This window comes from Nymphalis io, chromosome 3, assembly GCF_905147045.1.
Source record: "Nymphalis io chromosome 3, ilAglIoxx1.1, whole genome shotgun sequence".
NCBI classification, from domain to species: Eukaryota; Metazoa; Arthropoda; class Insecta; order Lepidoptera; family Nymphalidae; genus Nymphalis; species Nymphalis io.
Window position 1 is genome coordinate 6223275 of NC_065890.1, and position 13543 is coordinate 6236817.

The 13543-nt window shown below is 29.2% G+C and overlaps 3 protein-coding genes across 3 annotated transcripts; 1 reads left to right on the plus strand and 2 right to left on the minus strand.

The window, feature by feature from the left end:
* Window positions 1-69: 69 nt before the first annotated feature.
* On the minus strand, window positions 70-8665 carry LOC126781050 (serine/threonine-protein phosphatase 1 regulatory subunit 10). The gene is made up of 5 exons (XM_050505819.1): window positions 8198-8665; window positions 7278-7375; window positions 6858-7132; window positions 5507-6640; window positions 70-1718 (listed from the first exon to the last, which is right to left on the minus strand). Exons 1-5 carry the CDS (start codon window positions 8198-8200, stop codon window positions 244-246), a joined length of 2985 nt encoding a protein of 994 aa, XP_050361776.1. The 5' UTR covers window positions 8201-8665; the 3' UTR covers window positions 70-243.
* A 483-nt stretch (window positions 8666-9148) lies between these two features.
* LOC126781059 (calcium load-activated calcium channel) lies at window positions 9149-10788 on the plus strand. The gene is made up of 5 exons (XM_050505834.1): window positions 9149-9391; window positions 9485-9562; window positions 9983-10157; window positions 10249-10389; window positions 10482-10788. Exons 1-5 carry the CDS (start codon window positions 9331-9333, stop codon window positions 10576-10578), a joined length of 552 nt encoding a protein of 183 aa, XP_050361791.1. The 5' UTR covers window positions 9149-9330; the 3' UTR covers window positions 10579-10788.
* LOC126781055 (FAD-dependent oxidoreductase domain-containing protein 1) lies at window positions 10779-13383 on the minus strand. Its single transcript, XM_050505828.1, has 6 exons — window positions 12789-13383; window positions 12409-12712; window positions 11994-12330; window positions 11324-11549; window positions 11081-11195; window positions 10779-10956 (listed from the first exon to the last, which is right to left on the minus strand). The coding sequence occupies exons 1-6, from the start codon at window positions 13056-13058 to the stop codon at window positions 10817-10819; spliced, it is 1392 nt and encodes a 463-aa protein (XP_050361785.1). The 5' UTR covers window positions 13059-13383; the 3' UTR covers window positions 10779-10816.
* Window positions 13384-13543: the final 160 nt, after the last annotated feature.

The following is a 13543-nucleotide window of genomic DNA, read 5'->3' on the forward strand; positions in this document are numbered from 1 at the left end:
GGCATGTGGAAAAAAAGGTAAAAATTATCAAATGAGTAAATAAAAAATATAGAATTATATATAAAAAAGTACTTTGTTTATTTGCACTAAATTTGTATAAAGCCTAGTAACAGATTTACATTATTTACAAAATATTAACTATTTACATTAAACAGTCTTATTGGACCAGGCAAATAATATTTTCTTATCACCTAGTAAATATTCTATTCATTATATTAATATGTACATATAGAAACTTAGCTTTTAGAAAGGACAATTGACACCTGGGTGTAAAAAGGAACAATTATCGCCCTGTCGACATGAGCCTTTTCTCTGGAAATATATGCAAACAGTTTTACGAACTCCTCCTCGGCCTCCACGACCTCTTTGTGGTCCATCCCAAGCACCATTTGCTTTGCCTCTCCAATGACCACCAATACCACGACCTCGCATAGCTCCTCTGAAATTACCAGGCCCAGGAAATCCATCCGGACCAGGCGGCCCAGACATATTATAGTCGACAGGAAACATATTTGGTTGCATGTTAAACCCATCAGGGGGAACAGGAAACATAGGATTAGGTCCTCCTCCAAACATTTCTGGACCCATCATCATGTTTTCGGGGGGAACCATCATTCCAGGTGGCATGTTTGGTGGTGGCATCGGCCCTGGGGCCATACCTGAAGGAGCCATTGGACCAGGAATCCCGTTTGTCATAATTGGCGGTACTACGCCATTTTGCCAATCTCCGGGCATAATAGGTGGCCCTTGAAAGTTTGGAACTCCTGGAAATTGTGTTGGAGGGAAATTATTGGGAAATTGAGATATATTTGATGGAAACATTGTTGGCACATTCATACTATTATTAGTTGTAGGAGGCGCATTACCCTTGGGTTCTGGCCATGGCATATTTCTAAAGTCACTAATATTGTCTTGGTTTCCTGTTACATCTTCTAAAGGTATAACTATTGGTTCATTGTAAGTATGGGCCTCGATGTCAGGTTCATGAGGTGAGTCAGGAATCATAGATTTATGGAAATATAAAGGTTGTAATGTGCCTTTTTGACGAATGGCTTGTATGTCTTTTTCCTTGCTATTTTTACCATATTCTATTTGAATTTGTCCTTCAATGTCAATGGGTATTAAAGGTTTCCAACTCGTTCTCTCTTCCATTATATCATCGTTACTAAGATTTCTTGCTTTTTCGAAAGCTTCTCTTTCGTGTATTCTTTCTAAATATTTCATGTCCGTGAATGTTTTCGTCACATTAACTCTTTCAGTTTCATCAAGTTCAAAGTATTGAATTTCTTCTAACTCTGATTCTGGTTTCCATCTTATACTTTTCTTAGGACCTTTTCTTTTATGATAACAAAGTACACCTTTTAAGCCATTTATTGTCAATGTATGAGGTTCTGATGTATCTATACTTTCAATCTCATCTTTTTCATGAGAAACAGCTTCTTCAGTATTATTAGCTTTAGATTCTATGTGTTTTTCAGTGATTTTATCTTTGTTTTCTTCTTCATCTAGTGTGTCTTGATAAAAACGAGGTGGTACAGATTTATTTTCACTGTTTGGACTTGATAGATTTGTCGGAGTTTGCGGAGGTGATCCATCACTTTGAGCATTACCATCTTTTGATCCACTAGTACGACGTTTTCTTTTTTTCGGTTCCTTTTTATTAGTTGCAGATGCATTTAACGCATCCATAAACATGTCACTCTCCTGCAGAACCATAGCTGTAACAAAAATGTATAATTATTTATATATTTTACTTAATTGTAACGTTCACATTGTTACATTTAGAGGATTAGGATAATCTAAAATGCATAACACCGGGTTCATATACATTCATGTTTTGAGTCCTGTACGAACAATAATTTTTTAAATAAAATATCTGATATTTAATTAATAGTTTCTCACTATCCTATTCCATATTAAAACATTATTTTACACCCCTTAATTAAATTAATTAAAACACTTCAACTTATATCAAGTTAATAACTGTAAATCTTTTACAACTAAGGAGACCAGTCGTATAAATTAGTTGAAAATTCTAAACGAGTAAGTCAACGTAAATCAAAAACTTCAAAACACAATATTATTATAAAAAAATGGTTGCGGTTTTCGTGTCCCTATATTTATACATTACGCGGACCAATGCTGGCTTTAATAAATCAGGTAGTCGGTTGTTCGATAACTTTAGGTCAACATATAAGGAACAGGCTTCCCAGAGGGCAGTAAGAAAATTTTTGATATTAAAAAAATTCATTTCCACATTTACTAAAAATAATAAAATTTAAATCAATAAAGACGCTGCGCAAATAAAATGGGTGCTAAGATTCGAAAACAGGGTAATAATAAATTGGGAAATTAATGTATTTTAAAACTACGTAACTAAAAAAGGTATTTTCCGAGAAATTATGTAAAAACATATAAAAACCAAATTTAATAAAAATATACAACCATTTGTTACATATTAACAACAACTAATATGTTATGCAATTTAAAAAAGTATATTTACATTTTGCTAAGAATATTAAGTACTGTATTCGTAGATATGTAAATATTGCAAAGTATAATACTTTAAAGTAGAATAATTTTAAGATAATAAGACTAACTACCGAAAGGAGACAATTAAAACAAATTGTACAAAAATATCAGTCCCGATTCCGAAGATGTATATTTTAGGGAACTGACTGATGAAATTTTCGTCGGTATAAAACATAATACGTAAATCAAAAACATACATTAAATTAGTTTATATATATATTGAACAAACTAACAACCAGACTGGAGGAATGTAACTATAAATTATAGTATAACGTAATGTATGAAACTTATTCGTGCGTATTCGTAAGTACACTATGTTTAAAAAAGCACATTACATATTGGGCTCGGTGAAGATTTCATAAGAAATGCCTTAAAATGTTAGTTTTATTTTATAAATACCAAAAAGATTATCTAACTGTATCTAAAAATACCAAACACTACATATTTATAAATATAGACAATGTTTTATATGTATATGTCCAAATTTACTCTAACTTTGGTTATTTTCATAGTGAGAACAATTTGAAAGAAGATAGTGTTTGGCTATTTCTTTACTCAGATAATCGGGAATTCCTATTCTAGTGTGGTAAAAAATAAAGTTATTTAAAAAAAATGTCAGATATCACTAACATATTTTTAAAACAACTTTATTAATTGTATAATGATTTTTCCACCGAAGTCAAATTCAAAACATTATAAGCTTTATTTCACCATTTATTTTAATAAACACAAATATTTTGCTATATGGCGTGAACGTTTTTCAAACTTTCTCAGTCTAGCCTTTCAGGTACTCTGCCAACTCTGAATAGGTATATTTTATATATTACTATTCATTGTAACAATCGTCAATTAATATAAATGTAATAGCTGTAATAAAATATATACATTATCAAAATACATCGCCGGTAATAGTCATTTTTTTAAATTAATTCAAGTTGGTTTTTCGTCAGTTATGCTATCGACATGCCTGAAATTTAATAAGATGTAACTAGAAATACCGTTCATAAATTTATTTCAAGGTGAAAACAATACTTCGATAAGTTACAGAAAGAATACTGCATTTTTATTTAAAAAATAAAATAAAAACTGATGCGTAAGGACGCATCTTAAAATAAATACACGCAACTACGTGATAATTGTGATCGGAGTAATTACTAGTTTTATTTGATTATATTCAATCAGTTTCGGCATTAATGTAATGTTACTGACTAACATGTGATTTTCACGGTCATTATAATACTATACAGTAAAATCGTTTAGGTTGTTCCATTAAGTTTTATTGTATTATTTTTTAACATTGTTTAATCATTATTGCTGTTGCCATTCGCTGTTCAAAAACATTTGATATATTATTATTATTTAGCTGATCTTTATAAGCTATTTTTTAATAAAAAGGAAAACACGTAAGTACTGTTTTAAACAACAATTAATTTTGAATCAATGAAATGTGTACATTTCACGACCTTCGTAAATTGTACACATTTTATTCAAGTGAGTTTCTTACTCCAAGTAGATAGGCATTCATCTGATGCAGATTTCGATCATTATTGCCGATTAGTAATACCATCAAATTAAATTTGATAAGATTTTAAGCATAGACTATCAATTAAGTTAGAAATGCTATTGTTGTATTAATATTTGGCAAGTTTTCAAGTGGCAGTTCTGTTCTTAATTTAGATTATTAAATCATGACGACGGTCAAATGCATGATATATACAGAAAATTGTATAGGTAATATATTATACGATTATAACGAAACTGTTAGTAATTAACTGTTATAATATATATTAAATATTTGTGATGTACCATATAACATTTATACATTATATTTGTATTTTGACTGCGATCATACCTCAGTTTTGACATGGTCATGACTCGTAGACTCAAAAAAATTGTATCATAGCGGTCAAAACACAAATATAAATAATCTTAAGTTTTCATAAATACCTACTGATATTTTAAATTTCCACTATGATTATAACGCGTATTAATTAAATAATAATGCTAAAACCAGTAGTTAATATAATTTCGTAAAAATAACTTCGTCAACGAGGAACAAAATATAGTAATCGCGCGGTTAACTGTAGCCATCACAGATAATAAATAATCCGTCAATTGATGTTAATGATAAAATAAATAGACATATCTAGATTTTATTGTAATGCATTCGCATTCATATAATAGCAAATGTTACGATATCAATGATCAGCGTACTGTCAAATTAATATGAACAGTAAATGTAACCAAATATATAAAATAATAAGGTTTAAATTCTTCCGAGTACGTTACGCGCTACGCGTAGTACAAGTGTATTATTAATTGGATAGCTAATAAATTGTAAAAAATAATAGCTTATTAATCTCTTGGATCTTTTTAGGTCGTGGTTGGATGTATTTTTAAAAAAAAATATGCTTATCATATTTATAAAACATCCACATATTTTCAGCTAATTCACTGTATATGTCTATAACTAATATTGAAACTAATTCTGGCAGGTTAATTGCTTAATATTTATTAACCTTTTAAAGTTACCAGATAGATTAGTACCAATAAGTTTTAATGGAGTTTTTATATTTTCCAAGTGTGTTGTTACTTCTATTTTCCTTAATATGGATTGGCGTAAGTTCATGTCAGGTGCAGATCGTAAACAGGCGATGTTCCCAATTGTCCGCGTGTACTGGGAGTCTCTCCTGGTTTTCTTGATTAAATTATCTTGAACACAGGATAATTTCAGCGAAAGATTTTTTATCAAATTTAACCTTTATTTGAAATAAATTCTTTACAGTTAAGTTCTGAACAAAAAATATGAAACCCGTCAAGTTATGCATTTTAGACTTACCACACCCGAAATAGCAATTATTATATTTTGGTAAACATGCTGAGGCTTGCAGCATTTGCGTGCAATCACCATTTCCTGTAAAAATAAAATATATTAATAATATTTTTGAAAACAAATAATTAAAACAATACTTACGTTTAGGCTTAGGAGGTATTAATTTTATAGATCCAGGTTTTTCAATATCAGCTAGGGTTTTAGCCTTCTTCTCCGGAGGAGTCTCATTGTGAACAGGTGATGGTCGTTTTGGTATTGAAACAGTTGGTGGAAGAACTGGTGGAGGTTTTTTATTGCTCAAAAGAGTAGCTCTTGATGGTGGTGGTTTTATTTCTTCTTCTAAACCATGTTTCCTAAATTTGGAATTAAATGTTTTAACTGTTTTCGGCTTTGGTTCATCAGGCTTTCTTACTTCTATGGATATTGAAGGCTTTTCTTTCTTTAAATCACTTAATTTTGGTATTTTGCCAAGTTTTTGAATAGAGGGTGTTTGTGTTTTGTCATCTGATCTATCTGATGAAGTTTTTGTATCTTTATCTCTTTCTCTATTTTTGTCTCTATCAGAGCTATGTTTTTGATCGTTTTTATTGTCTCTTGACTTACTACGACTAGATGAGCTGGAGGATTTTCTGCTGCTACTAGAATTGCTACTGCTATTTCTAGATTTCGAACTATGAGATGTATGACGATCCTTAGATTTATCTTTACTACTATGCTTACTATCTTTATGACTACTACTACTTTTTGTTTTATCACTTGAAGACTTGCTTGAATGTTTAGATGAACTTGACGATTTTGATGAACTGCTATTACTACTATTGCTGCTCTTATCACTTGACTTGTCCCTACTTTTACGTTTTTCTCTATTTTTTTCCCTTTCACTTTCTTCTGGTTCCTTATTTTCCTCTTCGACCTGCGATAAAATTTGTTTACCATTTTTAAATGTTATTTTCAATACGGGTAAGGTATCGCTTTCATTACTAATATCCTCTTTTTCGAGAATATCATTCTGTTTAGTTTCAGAACTATTTTCTTCATTTTCTATTTTTTCGTCTTGGCTTTCATTTTCAATTAAGCTAGAATTTTCTAAATTATTAGAACTCTTTTCATCCTCATGATCAAATACTACATCATTTTTTAAACTTTCAGTTTTAATTTCAGATTGAAAATCAGATACAATTTGTGATATATCTGCTATTACTATTGGTGTTACATGCTCTCCTTTAACAGCTTTAAGCCATTGTTCCACTAATTTCGAGGCTAAAGCTCGAATGGCTAAAATTGAAGAAAATTATTAAAATTATGATAAGAAAATACTAATATTTCTTCATTTCATTTAAAGATTTTAATAACATTTTTAAAAGCTTAAATATTACTTTACTGATTACTAGGGTGAATGTAAAATAATGTAGTATGTCACATATAATAATATAATCCAAATGTTTAAATATATTTATATATATGAATATGAATACTATCAAAAACTACTTACCACAATGATTTCCATCTTTAGACAATTCTTTTACAAGTTTAGGGCAATTATTAGTCTTAAGCCTTTCTACATCAACTGGACATAATAACAATAATTCTAATAATTCTCTGACAAGTGGCCAATTTTTAGACACAATATTTTCTGTCAGCCACATATGCACCAGCCTCCAGCCACCTGATCCCATAAATAAGCCTAATAAATCAGTTTCAGTACATTTTAGTATTTGAATGTATATACATTTAGACACAAGTTTCTTCGAAAATTTGGTCATTAAGCTGAAAATAAAAATTTTAAAAATGATAATGTGATATAAGATGTACTCTAAATTATTTAAATTAAATCCTTATTAAATAAATACACTAAATGTTGATATAATCTTGTTACATTGTTAACAATCAAATAAGTATATTTTTGACTTACTTAGCTAGTCTATGCACTTCATCCCTGCTTTTGATGCCCCCAGTAGGTGACAGCAGTACACTGAGACAGTTCAAGAGTTGAATTGGATCAATTCGGGGCTGTAATGAAAATACCAGTAAGCATTATATTAAGTAGGTACATTCAGGTGTTCTTTATAATTAAAAAAAAATAACTTTGTATTTATTATACATCATTACATCTTTAATAAAAGCAAAATAAAATATTTAATATCAATGAAAAATCATTTGGAATATTTTTTAATTAAAACAAATTTTTCAATTTACAACTAAATAACAACAATTTACATAGTAAATTGGACATAAAAGGCAAGACTTTTTATTTAATTATCTACTTTTAACTGAACAAGTTGAAGTAGCCATGACAAATTTTATTACTAAAAAAATAATGATATTAAAAAAAGTGGCAAACAGTATATAGAAAGAATTTAGTTATGGTATGTCGAAATCAATGAGTCACAATAGTTCAAAGTCCATTTTGTAACCAACTTGTATCTGTAATGCATTGATGGCATTCCTGTGACGGAGCATAATATTTTGACTTTATTTTCGAATAATTGCTTTTTTTTATATTAAACTTGCATTGCTTTTAATTAATTTAGTATTTCAAATGATTTTTTTCAGCCACTTTTAAGGCTTATGACTTATTTTATGAATGTGCGTACGTGTAGCGTGCAACTAGTGAAAGTTGAAACCTTGAATTTTTCGACTCTCGACCTACTTAATTGGATTGACGCATTTAAGTAATTTGCACTAAATTCTAAATAGCTTAAGAACATTGTAAAGTTACAATTTAAAAAAAAGGCTGTAATAAAAACCAATTTTAATCAACGAATATTATTATAATATTCATAATAAATTAATAATATCATGTTTCTTTATATATTGTATAGAAAAACTTACCATGCTTTACTTATTGCGTGTTATATTTCAAAACTGGGATGACGCGTTGCAGTTATGTGCCACGCCTTGCTTGTAGTAATACAAAATGGCGATTCATTTTAAAACGATCGATAATTATTGTAGATTCCTCACAAAGCTATGAAGGCACATTGCATATTAGTTCTTAAAAGTTCTTACACTAATTTAAATTAAAATGCTATCACCAACGTGTATGTTCAATGTTATTTCTTATGTAATTCTTAAGTGATTTTCGATTTATATAGCCTATTAACAATATTCTAGATTTTTATATTTTATTAATATTAATTGTACATATACGACTTCAACACGTTAAGAGTCCTAAATCTAAGCCAGCGACAGAAGACCTTTATTATTTCCGGCCAAAGGCAGTCGCTGTTCCAAAACCACGGCTAGGCGCAAGCAAGAGAAAAGTTGAATTAAATTGACTTCAACAAAATGGAAACTGCAATACTAAAGAATGAAGGAAGGGCGGAAATCCGTTCATTACGATTACGAATTAACAATAGACAACAGACTATCAACCCAACAAACAAACAGATTAAAAATTATAAGCGCACTTGTGTAAATTGAAAGTAGTCGATTTTTTAATTGCTAATTGATTTTTAAAATTGAAGTAATGGTACGGTATGTTGGTTGATTCATATTTTTAAATCAATTTAAAAATTCCTGTGTATTATTTTATATTAAGCTGTATTGTTATCCTAGTTTAAAATCTTACCAAGATTAAAAGTTAATTTCCACTCACATTTAAAAATTCGATAGAGCATATTTGTAATAGTTAAAAAATTCATATTACAGTTTAATTTGAGCGTAATGTAACGAAAATTTTAAGTATTATTTTATCTGTGCTAACTTGGTAAGTTGGCAAAATTGAACTGTCTATTTCTGTCATGTGTACGGCTTACAAAAAATTAAAAACTCAAATTATTGCACAGGCAACAGTGTATATGTACATTTGACGTTGACACTAGAAATACTAGAATTGATAAAAAAAATCATGCTTCTATGAAAGTTATCGGTACCAATACATTTTGAATTTATACCATATATACTTATAAATAATATTATACCTACGTGGCGTCGGAAATATATTTATTATAAACATAAGCATTATGTGGGGTGATTCTTTGTTAATTGTCTTTATTTCAATATGCACTGCATTTTTGGGAGAAGGTATTAAAACATCCCAATATATTTAAACATACTAGTCAATAGCTGAATAACACATTACTGAAATACAAAAATTTTTTTTATATTTATTTTCAGGATTGACGTGGATTTTAGTGTATCGGACCGAAAAATATCAGAAACTAAAAGTTGAAGTTGAGCGTCAAAGCAAAAAACGTAATTATATATTAAGCTTTTTAATTAGGAAATTAGATCAATATATGAAAAACCTCTGCCCATAATAACTTGTAACTTATTCAATAACTAGTCTTTAATTTCTAGCTTTACTAGATTTTTAACATTCTGTTGTATGAGTTCAGCTAGGATTTGATAGCATCACAGTAGCCTGTGCAAGCCATCCCGTGGTGCTCCTCGTTAAGACGGGAAGGGTTACGGTGGTTTTTTAGTGCATATTCGATGTTCAGGACACACACTGTTCCCCCACTGTTCGTGTGGGGGAACGAGAAATGTGTTATTCCAGCATTAAAAAAATGATTTGTTAGTAAATGTTGTTGTTTTGCAACTGTGGCTATGAGATGACCATTATATTAAGGTTTTTATTATTTCATGAATAATGTAGTTATTTATTATATTTAGTGGAAAAGCGTAAGGAAGCACACGGGGATTCGTTAGATAAGCAACACAAGAAAAAAATTGAACGTGAAGAAGAAAGACTTAAAAACAACAATCGAGATCTCTCTATGGTTAAGATGAAGTCTATGTTTGCAATTGGTTTTGCATTTACAGCATTACTTAGCATGTTCAATAGCATGTGAGTAAAATTGACACTATTTAATATTTTAAATCAGAAACAGAAACATATTTTTTATTAAATATTAATCTCTACAATATTATTTGTTTAGATTTGACGGAAGAGTTGTTGCTAAGCTCCCTTTCTACCCTATTTCCTGGATTCAGGGACTGAGTCACAGAAACTTACCAGGAGATGACTACACTGATTGTTCATTTATATTTCTTTACATTTTATGCACTATGAGCATAAGGTAAGAGTTGATATTTAATAATAACTTACTGATAAATTTTTAATTTAGGAATTGTTGGAATATGTATTTTTTAAACCATATTTTATTTACAGGCAAAATATTCAAAAGCTATTAGGTTTTGCTCCATCACGTGCAGCTTCTAAGCAAGGAGGTGCTTTATTTGCAACTCCACCAGCCCAATTTAAATAGAAAAAATTCAGTCATAAATTAATAATTGGAACAATATAATAATATTAATTAATATATGTATAATGAATGTTTAAGATATAAGAGTTTGTTTTATGTCATATTTAAAATAAGTAATGGTCATTAAACAAAATGACTACTTGTTTTTCTTATAGTTCAATTGACATATTTAATTTATTGTTTGTTTTTAGAAATAAAGTATGTTAATTGTAATGTTTTATTTTATTATTAATGTAATATTTTAATACACATTAGACTCTATTAAAGGTTCATCTATTAATATTCTATCAAACCCAAATCTTGATAGATCAATTGTTGTGAACTGACAATCTATAATTAATTCTGCAACAGCTCTACCAATTCCTGGAGAATGTTGAACTCCTGAAAATAAACCAGGGTTACATTTATAAAATTTCAGAAATTATATAACTTTAAAAAATATATTTAAAAAAATATATAATTTTATACTATGCATAATATTTAATTAAAAGAAATTATTTAATACCTTGTCTGCTAAATCCTGTTGCAAAAAATAGATTTGTGTGGTATGGATGGGGGCCCAAAATTCCAGTATCATCATAGGTATTGCAATCAATAAAATCAGTTGAAATAGTTTTTACCTAAAAATATTAAGTTTATATAAAAATTCTTTTTAATAACCAAATTTATTAAGCATACATATGAATTAAATGATATTATAAATATGTAACCAAAATCACACTTTATAGCCATAAAAAATTAACTTTACCTTAGAATTAACACAGTCTGGGTATCTATTGTGCAATGAAGAGTAAAAAACATCACTGTCAGATATACTAGTGTCATGTTTTATAGGAGGTATTTGCCCACATATTAATTTTTTTCGAAGTCCATCTCTTTTCATCCATAAACCACTTGTATCCATTATGTAAGGCATATTTAAGCCAAATGACATTTCGTTACCTTCATTTTCTATTGAGTATACATTATAAGTCCTGGAAAAATTATGTTATTTATGAATATTTAAGCAGTAACAGCCTGTTAATGTCCCAATGCTGGGCTAAGGCCGCCTCTCCCTTTTGAGGAGAAGGCTTGGAGCTTATTCCACCACGCTGCTCCAATGCGGGTTGGTAGAATACAGTCACATCAGTTAAGATTCACACGTTCTAACCATTAGGCCATCTCGACTTATATATATGAGCCAAGGCTTATATTTAAGCAACAATATATATTTATATATCAACTAACTCTTAGGTTAAAGACATGACAAATAAATATAAATAAATTACAAGATATTAAGCTTGTTTAATAGCAGTAAAACCAATGCCCAAACATAATTATATAAAAAATTGTGCAATATGTAAACATAACAACAGTTTGTTTTTCAAATACTTGTTTTTACAGGATGGATGGCAAATTATTTATGTATATTATCTTACCGCTTTTCAATTGGCAAAGGCACAGATAATAGACCACCACCTGTCCCAATATTTGCTAATTTTGCTATAGTTTCTGAATCAGAACCAGCAGCTATGACACAAACTGCAAACTTTAGAAAGATTTCTTGATTATCCTCAGTTCTGTACAATAGTCTATTAATTTTTTTAAATGACCCTGGTGCGACACCTTCCATTAAAACGTCTTGTTGAGGATTCATTTCAAAATCAATTATTTCAGATTTTAAATAAGTAGCACCTAGTTCTTGTGATTTTTGTATTAATCCTTTTAACAAATTTTGTGAGTTGAACACACCTTCGGATTCTTTACTAATACAACCTGTTAAATATTTTAAATAATAGTAAATCATAATCTAATTATATATAAATAATTTCAAAAGTATAGTTAAAATTTTACCTAATTTAATGTCTGATGTGTTAATCCAAGGATACATTCTCTGTATTTCTTCAGCTGTGAGTAATTTGTTACTTATACCATATTCTTTTAGCAGTGAAACATTTTCCTCCAAATTGGAAGCATACTTTTCACTCGCAAGGGTTAAAGTACCATGTGGTTTGAATTGTAGATCCACATCTTCTTTCAAGTTATTTTTTATATTTCTCAAAAAATCTGCACTATATTGTGATAAATAAATATTCTCAGGTAGAGAATAATGTTGAGTGAGAATTCCATGGGAATGCATATTCTGACACATTTCATACTGGAAAAGTAATAATAATAATTACATGAACCTGCATATTTAATTTACTATTCATGTAAATAGATGATATACTTACTGTAGTGTTTTTTTCTATGACAGCGACAGATAATCCCTCACCTGCTCTACTTTTAAGCCAATATGCTACAGAAGATCCTATAAAACCACCTCCTATTATAACAACATCTGCATGTTCAGGATAATCAGACTTTTGTTTAAAGCCTGATTTTATTTCATCATTTATCATACCCCACGTTCTTGTAAATGGATTAACAGACTTAGCATAATTCCGATTGGAATGAACAATATTCTTTTGAATACGTTTAAATAAAGTTCTCGAAAAATTCATGGTTATTCTTAGAATTGTCCTTTATACTTCATAAATAGCATATCTTTTTGTTTAATTTAAAAGCTTAATTAAATCTATAAGTTTATATTTCAACACTAGGATAGAACTTCAACACGAAGATAATCTTATGCTTATTATAGGTACTTTTTCTTTTAATTTACGTCAATCGACTAATCAATTACATACCGAAGCAGTAATTATATACGATTTTTCTCTTTCTTTACATCTGTTCATTTCATAATCGCTATATGATTGCTATTCTCTATCACGGGTGTGAGTTGTCTATATATTAGTTAGGTTGTTAGGTACTACATACTCTTATTAGATAGCTAACTGAAATTGACTGTGTAATGTAATGTCATCACATCGTTTGACAATTTTGACATTGATATTTGACAGTAATTAAGTGTGTGTACTTTTTAAAATATTATAAAATGAGTTTATTTTTAAAAATATTTGTCAATAAATTATTTACGATATTTGAC